The sequence below is a fragment of the Trichoplusia ni genome, chromosome 11 (genome assembly GCF_003590095.1).
Source record: "Trichoplusia ni isolate ovarian cell line Hi5 chromosome 11, tn1, whole genome shotgun sequence".
Classification (NCBI taxonomy): Eukaryota; Metazoa; Arthropoda; class Insecta; order Lepidoptera; family Noctuidae; genus Trichoplusia; species Trichoplusia ni.
Genome location: NC_039488.1, coordinates 13,980,183 through 13,998,032, shown reverse-complemented (window position 1 = coordinate 13,998,032; position 17,850 = coordinate 13,980,183). Strand labels below are relative to the sequence as shown.

The 17,850-nt window shown below is 40.1% G+C and overlaps 2 protein-coding genes across 2 annotated transcripts in view; both read right to left on the bottom strand.

Annotated features, from left to right (window-relative positions):
* Positions 1–1,693, bottom strand: part of LOC113498826 — a 61,435-nt gene extending 59,742 nt beyond the window's left edge. The window contains exon 1 of the mRNA XM_026878968.1: positions 1,576–1,693. The gene's annotated coding sequence lies outside the window, so the exon portion shown is untranslated. The remainder of the gene's footprint in view (positions 1–1,575) is intronic.
* LOC113498825 lies at positions 1,525–11,980 on the bottom strand. The gene is made up of 8 exons (XM_026878967.1): positions 11,521–11,980; positions 10,587–10,701; positions 7,385–7,595; positions 6,315–6,456; positions 4,454–4,586; positions 3,921–4,176; positions 2,959–3,164; positions 1,525–1,794 (listed from the first exon to the last, which is right to left on the bottom strand). The coding sequence occupies exons 1-8, from the start codon at positions 11,553–11,555 to the stop codon at positions 1,525–1,527; spliced, it is 1,368 nt and encodes a 455-aa protein (XP_026734768.1). The 5' UTR covers positions 11,556–11,980.
* Positions 11,981–17,850: the final 5,870 nt, after the last annotated feature.

The window sequence follows — 17,850 nt, the reverse complement described above, 5'->3', positions numbered from 1 at the left end:
ATAAATAATATCATCCGCCATAAGACGTGACACGATACAAAGAGCTCTGAGTCTTATTAAGTCACCTCGGTAGAGTCATGAGCGGTTTCGTCTGAGGTTTAAGTATTTGCATTGTATTTATGGATTTCATTGTATGGTATATCATCTGCTCGAACATACATCAGTCCCGTGCAACGCAAAGAAATTAACAGATCATTAACCAGATCTAAAGTATTTCAGTGAAGCTTCGCCTCCGTCAAACTATTTCCCTGCGTGACAGACGACCATCAGTTAAAAGCGGTTTAATCTAGATTCCAAGTCCAAGTTTTAAACGAATAAATTACCTACGCTTGGAACTGCGTTCTATTGCAACGACTTTCGTTCTACGAATTCCTAAAACAGGATTGTTTAATTTCTGCAGTGTTACTACACAGCGGGCGAAGATGCTTACTATATTCACACAATCTTATAATAATATTTAAGAAGGATTCTTAAATAAATCGAATAATCATACAATAATACTGTTGCATAATAAATTTTCATGCTTATATAAATAATATGCTTTACATAAATAAATTGTGTTCTTGTCGGCAACAGTGCGCTTTTAATATAACAGTTTCCATATTTTGTGTCGGGAACATTGAAAATCAAACAAAAGGTATCGAGAGCTGTCGCCCGAGCCGTCGCGATTCGATTACAGTTGTTATTGAGTTCGTGATGAAGTATTGTGATGTGACAACAATGCTCCGAGCGTCCGGCTTTAATGCGGGAATAAATCTTGTTCGCAGCAGAATGTGTCTGCCGGGAGCCGGGAGCCGCGCCGGGAGTGTGGCGGCCGTATGCAAGCATGAGCCGCGCTTAGCAGTGCTTAGCATCTGGAGGCGCGGATTGAATCTCGCCATTTCGAATGTGTGGCGATTATGCGGAAAGAAACACAATGATACTGGCCAAAAAATATGTTACCCAATCCCGTTCTGCATACAATTTGTACCACAATGAATAAATCTATTTTGTTACATTGCGAATAACGCGCACAGACAAACAAAGCATTACATAACATGAAATTAACAAACGGCTTATTTTTAATGGCGGATCACATTTTTGTAATACAACATACACGAGGTCGTTTAATCAGATGCTGGGAATATCAAATAAACATCTCCTTATCTAGCTTGTAGTTCGCAGTTTATGACTTCGTGTCGTAAGTTACGAGGGTAAAATTATGAAACATGAAAAATGTAGAACTTATGGCAACGTTTACACAAAGTCGACGAGCGGCAACACGCGTATATTTATAAAGGGTTACTTCAGTACTATGTTTTTGTAAGTTACAAAAACATTGTCAACTGACTTAGTATGCGTGCGAGCCCCGCCTCACTGACTATTGGGGACTGCTTACATATACAGGAGGCAGCATTTACAACTTGTGCGTTGTTTCTGGCTACAGATAAGGGATGGAAGAATTGTGCGACGTGTGACGTAATGCTTATGAACTTGTAGAATGTCGTTTTTGCTGTTGCTGAATGGATAGATTCTAATATAAAGTCACTCAGGCAAGTAGAGTTCTTGCATGTAGTTGATACAGTTGATAGTAACCTCGATGGTGAGATGTTCTGGCTTGAAGAGCAGCGAGTCGGCGAGCACGTGCAGATGCCTGATGACGGCCGTGGAGCTGAGCACGCGCAGCGCGGCGGCGTGCAGGCCGGCGCGCGGCGCGCGGCACCACGCGCAGCCGCGCACCACGCCGCCGCCGCTCCACCACGCCGGCCACAGCACGAACGGGCCCGCCACCACCGAGCCGCGGCTGCTCAGGCACTGACACACAAACATACAAATGCACCTAACGGACAATGTCTCAGAGACTTGTTTGTCTAGCACAGTTTATCTCAATAATGGACCGGAATTAAAGTAAATAGGATCGAGCTCCTCCGCTGCACAATACGCTTTACTTAACGGTGAAGGGATATTGCTCGTTTACTGCAATCTTTATTGAATTAAGTCAGCTCAGTAAATAGCATTCCCGGAGCCGCGCTAAAGTGCTCTATCCATCATGGACGCCAAGCGACGTCCAAGCGATTCTTAAATCTACAGTTTTGTGACAAATCGTACTGTCTACTTGTGAATGGTGGTGTCTAGGGATTTATGTCCGCGCTGCTTAATGAGAGAGCAGCAGTTCACCAGGCTTACAGAACCAGTAAGGAAATATAAAAATGTGGCGAAACGCTAACTAATAACTTATTTTTATAAGAAGTGCATTATTTTAACATTAAAGAAATAATATTTTACCTCAATTGATCAACACTGCTGTGAATCCAGCAAAATCGCAAGTATGCGTTTTAAGTGAAATATCTTGTCTAGAAGATATTTACTTTACTGTATTCTACTTTGGAAAACTCACAAACTCATATTTTAATAATAATATACAACGTAGTGATCAATAAAATTGTTTGCATCAGACATGAACTGCAGCAGTGATAATGAGTGCCTTATAATGAAACAATACCGGCGTCAACAGCGGCACGTTTTAATGAGAGCAATCTCGTTTTGTTGAGATTCTTCCTTGTTCAGTGCTGCTCTCTGATATAATGAAACTGTTCGTATTCAACACAATACTGGATTAAGTGCAATTAAAAAGCTCTACCATGAACGTTTATGGCACAATGCGGTAAACAATTGTGTTCCAAACTTCAGCATTATCTCGTAAATTAGAGAATAACGCAACTCACATTGTCAAGGTTAGAACTTTGAGAACACAGTGTTGTCATGATTCTTCTACGTTGAAAACAAAATTGGTGGCTTTGTGAAATGTACAAAGTATGTAACACATGAGGCATTTACTTCCTTAACAAGTTTTCTTTGCGTATTCCACGCATCTAACGTTTGCTTTCAGGAATTTAATTAATTAAATAAAGTTCGTCTAATTATGTGAACTCTGCACAAATTTAATTGAATGTGTAACAAGCTTAGAGTCGGGCTCACGTCTAGCGTGAAGGAGACCCAGGCGTCCTCGGTGAGCATGAAGAAGGCGGCGTGGTCGGAGGCGCAGTGCAGCAGCACGCGCGCGCAGTGCACGTCGCCCAGCAGGCGCGCGCCCAGCTCCAGCACGTCGCTGCCGTGCTGCGGCGGGCACTGCGGCGAGCCCGCGCGGCACGACAACACCGACGACGTCACGCTCGGGATCAGGACTGACAACAAACATCAATACTGATCACATGCTCACCCACCACGACCTGCCTAACCTGTCTGAAGACAAATCTGAAGAAAGACATTTAATTGATGATGTGCTGTCAGGGATCTATCTCGACTTCTATGCTTTAGATTAGTGCTAATAAAATAATAATCAAAGATGTAAAGTAATTGCAGCCAGCTGTGAAATTACTGATGTAAATGTATAAAGCAACGTAAATTAAATACAGGAACCATGTTGAAAATAACGCCCACCACTGTACATAAACTGGATTAACGATAATGAAACAAATTGCCTCTGAACGAAATGTAAAGACGAATAGCAGACGATATTATCATAATTAAGGCGTTACTTCATTATTAAGGCGACTTGAAAGAATAATTACAAACGAATTTTAAATTAAATTCCCTCGTAGTTCCCCGGGAGCGAACCGTAACGTATTGAAGTAATATGAAGACGTCTGGCAGTAATGAAGCTGCTCATTACGATAGTAAGCTTATCGGTCTCGAGCTATTATGTGTAATGAGCTCGGGTAAATAATATCACGTCAGACATACACAATATCTTTTATTATACGTTTTAAAGAAAACTTAAAAATAAATTCTGGATAGTTTTGAACAGGATGTGTAGAATATATTGTAGGTTGTTGTTGTCTCCTGGGTCACGACTCTGATGACTCATATTTATATAATCGAGTGCGGTCATACACGTACATACATTATTATTTAATTCGTGACTGGATGTTTTAACTCACTGTCTAAGATAGGCGGCTGCATGTAGCAGGCTATGGGCACGACGAAGTCCCTGCCCATGGAGACTCTGATGAGCAGCGTGTCGGAGAGCGCGCGCACGTCGCTGGGTCGGAAGTGCACGCGCAACTCGGCGGCGGCGCCCGACGTGACGGTGAGCCCGCGCGGCCCGCACAGCTCCACGTCCAGCTCGCGCCGCCGCGGGGGACGCACCGACAGGCGGATCTCGAACTTCGACACGTTCACCAGCCGGAGACCTTGCTGCTCACACACAAACAAGCGACCCCGACTGTTATACGATGCTGTCTTCTAGACATCTTTTACTTCTTATATTAGGGTATGATCCATGGCTTATGAAAGCATTGCAAAGGTAAGTTAATGTGTGCCTAGAGTGTACCTAGTTAACAATATAGATATTACAATGAGCCTGAATAAAAGGATATCTAAGTGGTAGTTTATTTACAAGAGTTTGAATGTTTCAGCTAAATAGAAGAACGAAGAAAGAATAGCGAAATAGTATTGTGAAGGTTTTAATTACAGTATGCAAGTGTCCAATAGTGAAGTTGATGAAATCAAGTTGTGGCGGCACGCAGAGCATGTAGTCCGGCTGCGGCGGCACGGGGGGCGGCGCGGGCGGCGGCGGCGGGGGGCGGACCACTATCTTACCGATACTGTGCACCATACATAACAAACATGAACTACTGAAGAGCATACGCATATACTCGTAGATCCAGACTACAACTTGAAGGCAGACCTCGAAAAACAAATTAAGTAACCGAAAACATTTGTACACAAGAAATTGACGTCTGTGTAAAATAATACTTCAAGTATTTGCTAAGCAGCTACGCAGGCTGGTCGCGTTTCGCTTCTGTAAGTAATCCATGGTAGCGGCTCGTCGTCCCGGGCTCGTAAACTAAACGTCCCTGACTGTGTTGGCTGGCCTCCCAGATATCGGAGCCGTTTCTCTACAGTGCGTCCGCTTCACTAGCTCTCAACCAGCGGCTACTGCCTCGCGCCGAAAGGTCATCGATCAAATTACAGCTAAACGCGTGGGTAAACAGCAAGTCTTGGACAAAAATGTATTTTCTTTTATTTTACGAACTTTGTACCTATCGTCTAAAACTAAGGATTATTTAGAAAACAAAATGAAACGGTGAAATGTATTCCTTAGCTTGTTGTAAATTCAGCAGCATAACAACATTTTTAAATTAAATTGTTGCATTTTGTATACTCTATGCATCTGAGCTACATTTTATTTCGTAGTAAATTTAGAACCTTTACGTTAAGTTGGCGATGCGCCAAGATTTATTTTTTTCTGTAAAAAAGAACTTTGTGCTTTATATGCAAAGAAGTATTATTATTTATTTATAACAATTCCAAATGATGCACCAATATAGTTTTTCGGGACATTGATTTTTTTTTTTAATTAAAACCTAGAACAAAAGATAAGTAAGGCATCGTCCTCAAATCATGATAACAAGTGCGTTAACGTGTCGTGGGAGGACTAAAACTATTGAACATCCATTAGACTCGCGAGTTTATAGCAAACATGATTCCGCTCGGATACGCACCGCGCTCTTTATGGCGACACATAACCAGTATAAAGTATCAGAAAGCGTTACATTTTATGGCGGTCGCGAGGGATCCTTACGATGTTTGCACCGTTTAAATTTTCCAATAAAATTACGATTGTTCGTATTATGCCTGTTTGGTCGTTATGTTTTATCGAGCCGTCGACGTTTTCAAATAGCTTGTTATAATAATATCCTTAACCTACATTCAACTTTATTACATTTTTTCAGATTTTCAAATTACAGGGACCTTTTCCATTTTACACTTATTATTTTTTCATTACTTTTAGCTTGATTTATACTCAAACCTTCTGTTTACAGTGCCAGGAGTTTCTCTCCGACACGTTATCAATCAAATCAACGAATTCGAATTCGTAAAAATGTTTAATGTGCATTCTTTGAATTCTAGGAACAGCAAGAACAAAAATAATCTAGTTGGTCCTGGGCTCACACTTTTACAAAAACTTCCCATTGATGTTCGAAAGTTGCCTACACAGAAATTTACGTTAGAGTTTGACTGCGAAAAAGGACAGAAAGCCGAGTGGTTGAGGAACCCGCTGTGACCAGACATGTCGCGGGTTCGATCCCCGCGTAGGTCGAATGTTTTTGTGATCCACGACTCCTTGTCCTGAGTCTCGGTGCTTTTCTTTCGAATAGCAGTCCAAAGGCCATGACAACACTTAATTGTGAATGTGATTCATTAGAATTGAAAAGAGTAAGGAAATCTTAACATCAGCTAGTTAAAAAAAAATGAATTTGACTAGTAAAAAAATTTATTTACTGAATAAACTATTTGATTTCTATAGAGGATAAGGCTATTCATCGCACCTGAGAGTTTGCAGACTGAAGTCGTCAAAGATGGCGAGGCGTGAGCCGTGCGCGGCGGCGGGCGGCGCGCGCTTCTCTTGCGGCGACACCACCTCGCACGAACTCACGTTCAGCGCGTTCTTGATCCACAGGCTCCCATCACCTGCAGCGTCAGACATCCTCATTACTTGACAGATCCTTCCATTATCCAAACCAAAACACAATGTTCAATGTTTAACTAAAATGTTCACTTGAGAATATATTTTGGACAGCTTTAAATTCTGTCCATCCGTTTGAAGGGGACAATTAAATATTCAAAAACTTTGGCCAGGCTTGTCAAAACATTCACGATTGTGACTGCCGGATAAACAAAATTAATCATGGACCCGTTTGTTACGACGAATAAAATATTACTTAGCATTTAAATTAGTTACTGTAAGTTATTAATTACCAACATTTAAGGAGGTTTCTCGCTAAATTAGATGATTATTTTTTTGAGGTTATTTGCTGGTACTTTTTAAAGTGGGAGAACTTATGTAGGAACACATTTATTTATTTAACAATGTATGTACACAGAAAAATAATATGGAGAAACGAGATTTGAGAGTACATGTACAAAGGTACTGCTTATTTCTTAAAGAAATCTCTTCCAGCAGACCTGCGAAAGGAGAAATCAATTAGAAATACAGACATAGGTGCACAAATTTACAGGAAACAAAAAAGAAAAGGAATAAGAGAACAAAAATAGATTACAAATACAATACAGGTACTGCTTAGTTACAACAAGAATAAAAACATAAAAGACGAAATTAAGAGGACAGGTAATGCTCCTTTACTCGTCTCTTAAATATAGAGATAGTAAGAGAATTTCGTATGTCAGGCGGCAGTGAGTTCCAAAGTCGGACTGCATGCACGGAAAAGGAAAAGGAGTAGAAGTCCGTGCTGTGAGGATGGAATTTGAGGAGGGTTTTGAGGTGGGGTCTACACGGAGCGTCAGGAGGCTTAACGTACGAGAAACGCTCTCGCAGATAAGATGGATATTGAGGATTATGTAGGATATTGAAATAAATATTAGTGTCTCGGCGACTCACGGCCTGCATCCTGCTCGATGTTGGGCACGAGGTCGGCGCGCGCGAGCAGGCCGCGCTGGAGCCGCCACGCCGGCTGCGCGCGCGCCGAGCCCTCCCCGAACAACTTGAAGATGTTCGGCAGCGGCTCGTGAGATATCCTCTTCGCGTGCTGATCCTTCAACTCGCCCTCGTGACTCCAAATCTCCTTACATTCCGATTTGTATTTTTCTATCTGCGCAACAATTTAGTATAGGCACATTTTAAAACGCCCTGTGTTTAAATGGGTTCATTTATAGATAATGCTCACAAAACGCTGTGACTTGAGAGAATCTCGAATTTTCTGGTTGAAATTTAACAACTTTATCCAAATTTTCATCAAAAAACACAACGCAAACATCACTGTCGACAGATCTTACAATATTTCTGCTTTAATGTGTTAGACTGGCGGAACAACAAAAATACCCCAGTTTAGTAAAACTGTTTACAAAGTTTGATAGATTTTCCCGTTCATAAGCTCATACCGAAAAAGTATAAATGTATGTGTACAGTGCTGTAACCATACTTCACTCGCTTTTATTAGACGGCGTGACGTGAATAGCTATTTTATTGTTCTATTTTTTCCGGAGCGGAGACTTATATTTTATATTCTACATGAATGTGTCTGATTCCGATTCACGGAGAAAGTTATTTATCATTCATTCTTTATATAATTTCGTCGGTATTGATTAATGGTACCGAAGTGTCCAATCTTATTCATCATTTCAAACACCTTAGTCAATATGGCGGAATCGTGAGCAGAATAATTGAATTTACTCAATACACGTTGATTACATTCAGTCCTACAGTCTAATGAAAGGCCAATATCTATTATCATCTCACAGTAAATGGGAGACGATAAATTTTATCCTTCTGTAATTGATTAAGAACTCCTTGGCTAAGTTACGCTAATTTACTTTATTAAATAAAAACTGGATCGGACCCGGTATCACTTTCATCTTTACACAAAAAATGTGCTCCTCAAACACGCTTTTACAAAATTGAAATAACAACTTCTTTCTTGTCAAATTCCAATTATCGCCTTCCTTAAGAAACGATGTTGGTTTTTAATAATCAGGAAGACTGAGCCTTTCTGTACTTCCCATTAACTGTATCAATAGCTGAGAATACCCGTTATCCTGGTGTTGTTTTAACGTAAGTTTATACGGAAGAATGAGTTGGGCACAGTATTGAGGGGGCTTGTACAGACTCGTAGGTCACAGTCCGCAACTGTTGCCAAGTGACCTCGATGTTTAGAGAAATTTAGCATCACGTCCACATAACTTTAAGATTGTTTGATACAATTTCTATTCGGAAACTGTTTGTAAATGTGAGTGCATAAATATAACGTCAACGTGATCTTCATAATGGAATCTACAATAACCATCCCCCAAGTATTCATGAATGATCATTGAAGAATATTGTTTATCTATCGATACACATATATATAAAAAGGTAACAGAATCATAGCAACCAAATACAAAACCTTAAACCAAATTTATAAAACTTTTAAAGTTACATAATATGAAAAGCACGCACGTACTGATAGAACGTGAGAGTTCCATTCACAGCACCCTCCACACATTAAAACATACTCTCATAGAGACATTATTTGAAGTGCAGACGTGTGTTACTAATTTATTCAAAGTCAAAATAAGGTAAAAACAATAAAACAGCTTTGAAGTCCCTGTACAATGGAACCCGCGGGGGGTGCTCTCCGCTCTCGTCGCCAGCTTTCAAAATAAATGGACATTTTGTAAGCTTGTCCAGTGTCCATATTCCTATTAAAATATTTTGCTAAAGCATCGTTTGTAAAGTCAAAGGAAAAAGCAATCACTACTTATATTGGTGCATAGTTTGTGCAAACGTTACAAAGGCATCAAAATACTGTTCCTACATAGCTTGGAAATACTATTCCTGGTATTATTTCAAGATAGTTAGAAATGATGAAATAGTTATCATATTTTTGTCAAATTGCAAGACATTCTTGTCACGTCCCGTGCAATGTAATGGTCGAAATTGAGTGATCATTTTTACGGGTGGTGAAGCTCATCCTGACCGCATGTGGAGTTCTACCGAAATCTTTATAAAAGATGATCGTATCCCGATTGGGCCGCAATCTCGCGGCGACGCTATCTCCCTGAAATATCTCCGTCCCGCAGATTAATGTGCGAGGTCTGGCCGCGCGCCGCCCCGTGCCGCCTCCGCCGCGCCGTTGACCTACAACTGACTTATAGTTCCCCGATACCTCCGTGTTATTACATTACTATCTCATTCCAAACTTACGACTGCTTAGTGTCGTACTCTGCCGACAAAATTTATGTTGTATCTGGGACCCTCTATAGTTTTATCGGATAGAATGGGACCGATTTGCGTGCCTTTTGTATTAATGTATCACAAGTTGCGTAGAATAGAATGACGACATGAGTAAATTATTTATTTAGAAATTGTATAAATTAACAATTATAATAAGAAATTAGGGTTCTATTACTCGATACGGATGAATCGATCGAGGTTGATATCTCATAAGTCGATCTCAACCCGGTCCGTCTAGCCAATTATAACAGATCGGTTCGGATTAAATCACAATCTCCAGATATGTCATGCTGCCCATTTACTTATAAGTAATGACTTAACATTCTAAGCTACCAGCACAATCTCGGAGTACCCAATTTAATATGACAGGATTACATGATCCCAGTTAATAGTGGATGAGGGTTATTCCACTTCTACGTTACTTAAGGTCAGGTTGAGCGCACTCGACTAGCGCTTCTATGAATAAAGTAATAGAGTGAGTCGAGCAAAAAAGTAAAACGAGGTTTAGTAAGTGGAAGCCCGTGACCTCGGGGAAGAGAGACGTAATATATGCGCGGGCGGACTTCATTTAAAAGTCTAAAGAATTTGTGAATTGAAATATGCAAACGTAACCTAAAAAGATCATAAAGACAATCAGCTGCGCCTCGACGGACGGTGTTAACGTAAATAATTTTGCCCCGTCTGCACTAAAACTATAAATAAAAATGTGTTTCATTTTAAAATGAGAAGAAGAACACAGCACAAGCTACTTTTGTCCTAGTTATATCTAGGACAAAAGTAGCAAAAGTTGACCTAAGATCGTCATCAGTTAGTCCAGTTGCATAGTTGGGATCTCTGATCAGGCACTTGTGTAAGGTTCGTCAGTGCTAACCCATCCATCCGGCGACGGCGCGTCGGCGGGCGGCTGGTCGGCGGCCAGCGGTGGCAGGTAGTCCAGCTCCTTGAACACCGTGCGCAGGATGCCGCGGACGTCCGTACATACTGACCTGGAGGAAATACAGCCCGAACCAATTATATGGCCTTATCAAAACAAAATAAATGTCCTCAACTCATCATCATTAACAAGTACGGTTTTTAAATAGGAAATGTTTTATCCATTCGGTGTACAGGTCCATAAAGATAGATTTACAAAACAGATAAACACGGCAAATAAATTTTAGCAAATTTGTATCCGAGATAGAAAACATAATAAATTCAACCTCGGATACAACCGCAAACTTGCTGAACATCAGTATTAATGAGGTCATTTTATTTATGGCAGTTTGACCAACTTTTGCTGAAGTACTACGGTCAGTAAATATATTTTGGAAAATTAAAAGTTTTTATCCAAATACGTTTTAGCTCTCGAATTGAAGGGAGATATAATAAGGAATTAGCTCTAAGCGGAAGCCAGTCAGTCTATATTGTATGAGCCCTTTGAATGTGACTGCTGAGAGCTGTTTGACTGCCATCCGGTTGTACCTATATGTATAGGAAACCCGAGTGAATGTACTTTGTGTGTACTACAAGGATACGAGTCCCTTCAGAGTGCGCCCTCCGGGAGACACGCATGAGTTGATAGCTTTATCGTCCAAATGCTGAGAGAGGCACAACTTTTACCACAATCGTATCAAGGAAGCCTATTCAATAGTAGGAGCACATAAAACAGTAATAAACGCGTGGAAAGAATTTCCATCTTACCGTTTCGTAGAAGAATTGTAACAGTAGAAATCATAAAAAGCTGTAATAAAGTCACAGAAGTAAGTAAGTTCGTCGATGTGCCGGCTCGCCGGAACTCGCTAAACTAATACAGCTGTAATGCTCACCCTTTGCCGGGTATCAACGGCAAGTTGTCAGCCATAACTCACAACAATATCCAATTTCCGTAAACCCTTATCAAAACGAACAACGATTCAACACAAACCTAAAATACAAAAGTAAACAAATATAAACGCCCGATATTTCTTATTTACGCAATCTTGACAAAACACCCTTTCTCTGTGACGTTTTATTCTGACATTGCACAAATGAGGTCGGTACTTAAATATTGCCAAAAAAGGTTGCGCTCAAGTACGTTTGTTTTGGTAAAGTGAAAAAATGTTTAAAAGACGTAGCCTACGTAAATGTGAGAAAGATGTAAAAGATGTACGAAAGAAAGTTATAAGATTTTGGTTCATTACTAAAAAAATGTAGTAACTAATAAACTTATAATACTAACGAAGTATAGACACGCTAAAAATTAAATTCGTTTCAGAGATATTACCTATATTTCATTTTTTTATTTATTATATTTCATTACTGATTTCATCAAAAGTTACAAAGTACTATAAAAAAATCTGTAACAGAGTTGTAACAAAATCTCACCATTTGTGTTCTGTTGCCATTCCTCGCGGAAATCTCTGTTGAGAGGCATCGGCGCCGCTCCGCCGTACCGCGCCGTCACGCGCCGCATCGCCGCCACATCCCCGCCGCACGGCTCTCGCTACACGATCGCGCTTTTGTCCCAAAAACTAGGGTTATGGCGATACTGTCCTTTTGTGATGGTACAAACGCTGGTAATCCTCGATATTGTTTTGTTTGCAGTTTGTTTTGGAACTGCACCAACATTGTAGAAACATGCATCATGCCATTATTCAATAGCTGTCAGCATTGTCTATTTTGTTGAAGAATGGTTATGGATGCACCTAATTCAAAAATGCGGCTTCAAGTAAATCATATTCATGTTGTAATATTTGTATCACATATATGTTGGCTTGGTCTCAGGTCTTATTTAAACAAACGACTCACAAACATTCTAAACAATGACAAATCCTATGCGGATCAAATTACCAACATAAATACTGTCGAGTACGAGAATTCTTTTATAGTGGGCACACGTGCGTCGATTAATCTATTTCAGTTGATTGGTAACGACGCCGGAGCGGTCCTCCGGCGGGCAGCGCGGCGCGGTGCGGCGGCGTGGAACACGAGACGTCACAAAACGTTAATATTTTTGAGCTAAGTCAATGCTTTCGGTAAACATAGCTCTCTCTGTATTTCCCAGAGGTGTACTGTTACACTGCTACATAGATACAAATGTATAATGAGTCTTTTCCATCTAATGCACTATTTAGTAATCTGTGCTAATGCTGATACGTATTATATTTTACAAGAGTATGATATGAGCTTGCACTTACAAATGTTTCGTGTTCTTCTATTTCTTAACCTTCATCACAAGGTCTTTGTTCATGAAAAGGATATTTTGGCACCATTCAGGTTCTCGACACGTACGTCGTTGGTACCTAAGAGTACAACTTTGGTTGCCAATATCAGACAATAGAACAATTACTGTTCACAGATAGGATTGGATCGGATATTGGGTATTAAATACTCTTTCGTTACAATTTTAGTCACGTGTACCTTCGTAATATACTTCGAGATTTATTCCTTAGTTTATTAGCTGATCATAATAGTAATATCGTGACGAGCAATATAATTCGCTCGCAGCTATAACATTAACTGGTTCCGTATGGAAGGATAACACTCTATAATACGGCATTACGAGATAAGCAAGAACTCATCCTTTGCGGTACTAATATGTTTGATGGCGTCGTCAAACGAAATCCGATCGGCTGAGATTGAGAGGGATTCAGCGATGACGTCACACAGCCGGTAATCGAGGTTTGATGCGAGACGTACGGCGGCGGCGGCGGCGGCTATGCACAGCCCTACACTTGAGTGATCACACGTCGTGAGCTTGCAAATTGCCTTCAATGAGCAAATAAAGTTATTTGGCACACGAACTGTACAATGTAGGCGGATTACACGCCAAGCTCGGGTTTCATATGGGATTGTAGTATGTCAGCATCGTGTCTTGTTGATATAGTGAAACAAGCAAGTGCGCCCACTTAAACAGCTCTTATAAACACAATCGGATCTACCTTACGTTGTATTTTATGAACTTCCACTGAAAGCAAACTACAATTCAAGTGAAAACAAAGCTGCATTGTTTTATATCACAGGAGATCTGAGCAATATCCGTTTATTAAAATTGAAGTTACGAAAGGTAGAGCAAGGCCGAGATCATTTAATTAATTTAGAACCTCGGTACACCTTTGAGAACGAAGAATTCTTTAAATAAAATGCAATATAATGACGATACAAAGCCAGTACTTCTACGTTATTAATAAGCCTGGTCAAGTAGCGTATACAAGAGCAATGCTATTGTAGGTCGGTACTTCAATGATACATAATATTTTTCGTAGAGAATACCTACACGAGTAAATATTGATAAAATATAAAGATACTTACATATAAGATTAAATGATGTATATGTCGGCGTGGCTCTTGAGTGTCAGGATAGCAGACATCGGGATAAAGTATTCAATAAAACACATATTCACGCCTCATTATCTCATTATCGTTTAATCCTAACCCTATCTGGACATATTCCCAACAACGCCTGCCCGTCACCACTTAAAGTGCGCTGGAGAGAACAAACGGCGCGGCGGCGCAACAAACTCCCCAGCCTTGCGCTGTCCAATCATTACACATTATTAAATTACTTTACACAATCTATGTATATTCACAATATTAACTACACAATCACTAATTACATCTCAACAATTACTCTCTTTAATATTACGCAATAACCAATTAGTAACACGACCATCTTAAATCTTCTAACCCACTATTCTAAATTCAAATATACCCGCGCTTCTATTTTACAACCAGCCAGTATTGGCGCGAACAGTAACTATATAGGTTTTATGAATGAGGTTGCTAACTATTTATCACCAATGAGGTTTTAATTATGATTTAGTTATTTATTCTCATGCTCATCTCCGACATATTATTATACAATAAATAAATATGTAGTACAGCTTACTGATCATCAAAGTGAGCAATCAATAATTAACAGAAACATCTGCATGAACTGATATGAAAATCAAATATTCAGAAACACTCATGTTGGTGTATATTGTTTGTAAATGAGTTCGCAGCGCACCCTCGAGGCTTACTCCGGTAAAGTGCACAAATAAGTTTCAATTCAGCCAGAAACACATATCATTCGCGTAAACCCAACCTTCAACAGAATTAATTAATTTTTTAACAGCGAACAGCATATTTTTAAGTGATATTCGAACAAAATTTCTGCGTCAACTGTTGTCGAAACGCATCCAATTAAAAAGTAACTCGAGAACATAATAACCATCAGCCGGGGAGGCAGCCAACTGACAAAATACACTTCCGGATAAAATGAAAAGTGTAAAAATATTGTCAGCGTAATGCCCGGCACAGTCCTTCTGATCAGATTGATAAATTGTTCTGTTTTGGCAATTTGAATTCAGAATATTTTATCCCGTGCCTTTAGTACCTGGGTCTAGATTGGGTTTAAAAATGACATGAGCAATTATTTTTTAATAATTGTAATTTTTGGTACTGGAGTACTCGAATATTTTACAGTGTTCTGTTACTATTGTAGAATTAACTCTTTCACATGAAAGTAAAAAGGGATCTTTAAGATCAATGCCAAGATTTATGGCACACTGGAGAAGTGTACACAACCCGCCTCCGGAGATTAAAACAGGCATACAGACAAACATACAAGCCGTGCTTGTAATTAATTGAATCACAATCAGTTTCCTCCGCGCGGCACAGCTCGCACCTGACCTCCCCCGAACTGGGGCGCTGCTAATGAGGTCACCGCTAATACTTCTAACTCGCCCCAACATTACTTTGTAAGACTATGCCAAATTAAACATTTAACTCTTTAAATACAGGTTTCATTTAAGCAGAATTGGATTTGGAACCCTAACCTGTTGGCCAGCAGCCAAGTCTATGCACAATTCATTCACTTACTGTAACACTCTATTCACTGACATATGTATACTATTAAACCCCGATTGGAAATCTTCAATCTTCATTACACAAAATACTTCCTACTTTCTTTAATGAAGCATCGACATGAAATATAATTAATCTTTTTTGCCTGTCCGACAAGACTGAAAATAATATTACTATTTCCATGTATTAGTACCTCCTTTCCAGACATTACTTTTAATCAGATTACGCTCGCAATTTTTTTCTTCGTTTATCTGTGTTACCGTATTAAGTTAATATGGCTTATTTATCACGCAATCGCGGGAAAGCGAGAGTCGGAGTTATTTAAATAAGGCTGGAACCGTCGTCGAGCTCTCTGAAGCCTACCAGCTGATGTCTTACTGTTGCTGGCCTTGCTCTATGATTTTGAATATGCTGTTATTTAGAACAATCTATCTCGGCATGAACCTGAGTAGATGCTACTAGCATTTGCATTCGATAGTGAGTGGGGTGCTAGTTGTGTTTAATCGCATTGGGCTGAGTCTTAAGTCTGCTTATCTATTACACACAGAGAGGACGCCGGTCGGCTCGTTAGGGTTCGGTTCTTAGTGACGGGGGCGGGCGCGGGGCCGTTAGTGCGAAGCGCCTCGTATATCACTAGCGCCGATACTATAGCCCGCCGGCCGGTCGATCTCTTTGTTGACGTCCTTTTGCTCCGCTCAAATTAAAAAGTATTGCGTCCGGAGCATCGCGGCGGGGCGCGGCGGAGCATGCCGGAGCGCGGCGGAATACGGCGGAGAGCGGCGGCTCGTTGGAATCTCCGGCCACGTTGTGCCATTTAAGGCTAAAAGGTTTACGTTCCTTACTTACTGAGAATTCTTTGAGCTTGTGAGAGCTTTTGGCGTTTTCGCAAAGTGGTAGTTTTGCGAATATTCGTCTTCGGAGTATTTTACTAACTATTTAATTTGCACGGATAAAGAGCGGGGTTTATTGAATGCCTATTTATATTTTTAGTTGTAAAGTGATATTATTCACCGCAACGTTCAAAGAGAATATCTTGGTCTTTATAAATGGGTCATCTTAATGATCTAAATGACTAATCACTTGCACTGATAGTACATAAGTATACGAAACATATATTTGATTAACACGCGGACTACTCTCAAGCTGGTAATTGTAATACGTGAACATGTTCTGAGTCTCACGTAAACATGTTGACCACGAGCTATTTAAATTAAGGTCACATTTGCCGCTTAATCCTCTTTTTTGCTCACCTCCATTACCGTATCGCTCCCTAAACAACTCGCTCTTGTTGACACTGAATAATATATTATGCTCTCATGAGCTCTAATGTAAGGTAAAATTGTTTTATACTCAGTAGCTGGTAGTATCGTAATATAATTATTGTTTGACACTTATAACAATAGGTTTCTAACTAAGCTATCGTGACACGCGAGCCGGGCTCGGTCGCGCCATTTGCGTGATTACAAGCGCGAGTAAATACAATACCAGTATAATGAACGTGTTCGCTTATCGCACTTAACGCTCTCATCCGTCACATAATCTGTTTGCTTCATATTAATGTTGAGGGTTCTAGCTTTGAGCTAAATTGTGTGGGAATTATAATATACTGGAGCTACATGCGTTGCTGACTGTGTGTGGGTCGTGTGTAACACGTGTGTTGTGTTAAGTACTAAGGCTTTTTAAGCAGTTGTGAAATTTTAGACCATTTATTTTGTGTAATAAGTTTCCTGGTTATTCTGAAGCCTATCAAGTTAGTAGTGGAGCAAGTGAGTGTAATATAATTAATTACCATGTCAAATGCTAAGATTAGTATATAAATCGGGGTCAGATCTGTGGACCACAATATAGTCGAGGCGGCGGCGACCAGCCGACCTCGTAATGTAGCCATTTAGATGCTTCAGTTGCGTATCTTATTCCTTGTTACTTTACATAATGGCTATAAGATTGTTATGGTTTAAGTAAATATAGATAAATGACCCAAATTTTGCGGTAGCTTAACGCTCAAATGGGATTAACCAATCCAAAAAATCTCCGCCGCTGGAAATTGTGTTTTGGTTTGTAAAGACTCGGCTTAATCAAATTCCGCTTAATCCATTTGATGTTTCTCTTAAAGAATTTCAGGTTCACTTGTCCGCCGCTAAAGCCTAGTATGTGAACCGATACAAAGGAAAGGGATAATAACGAGGGAATTAAGTTAAACCGTTCTCTGGGAACCTTGTCCAACGAACAAAGGTCACAATGTCACATATTAAATAATATTCCGCCATTTACCGGAGTCAATATTTTCCATATCGGCATCGACACGCGTGCGTTACGTCGCAATAAATCAA

What these genes read in the sequence shown, in the direction of transcription:
- LOC113498825 (XM_026878967.1), bottom strand. Translation starts at nt 11,555, where the DNA reads ATGGCTGACAACTTGCCGTTGATACCCGGCAAAGG. An exon ending in TTCAGTCTGCAAACTCTCAG is followed by an intron (nt 4,587 to 6,314) that starts GTGCGATGAATA and finishes TATGGTGCACAG; the next exon opens with TATCGGTAAGATAGTGGTCC. An exon ending in CTATTGGACACTTGCATACT is followed by an intron (nt 4,177 to 4,453) that starts GTAATTAAAACC and finishes GTGTGTGAGCAG; the next exon opens with CAAGGTCTCCGGCTGGTGAA.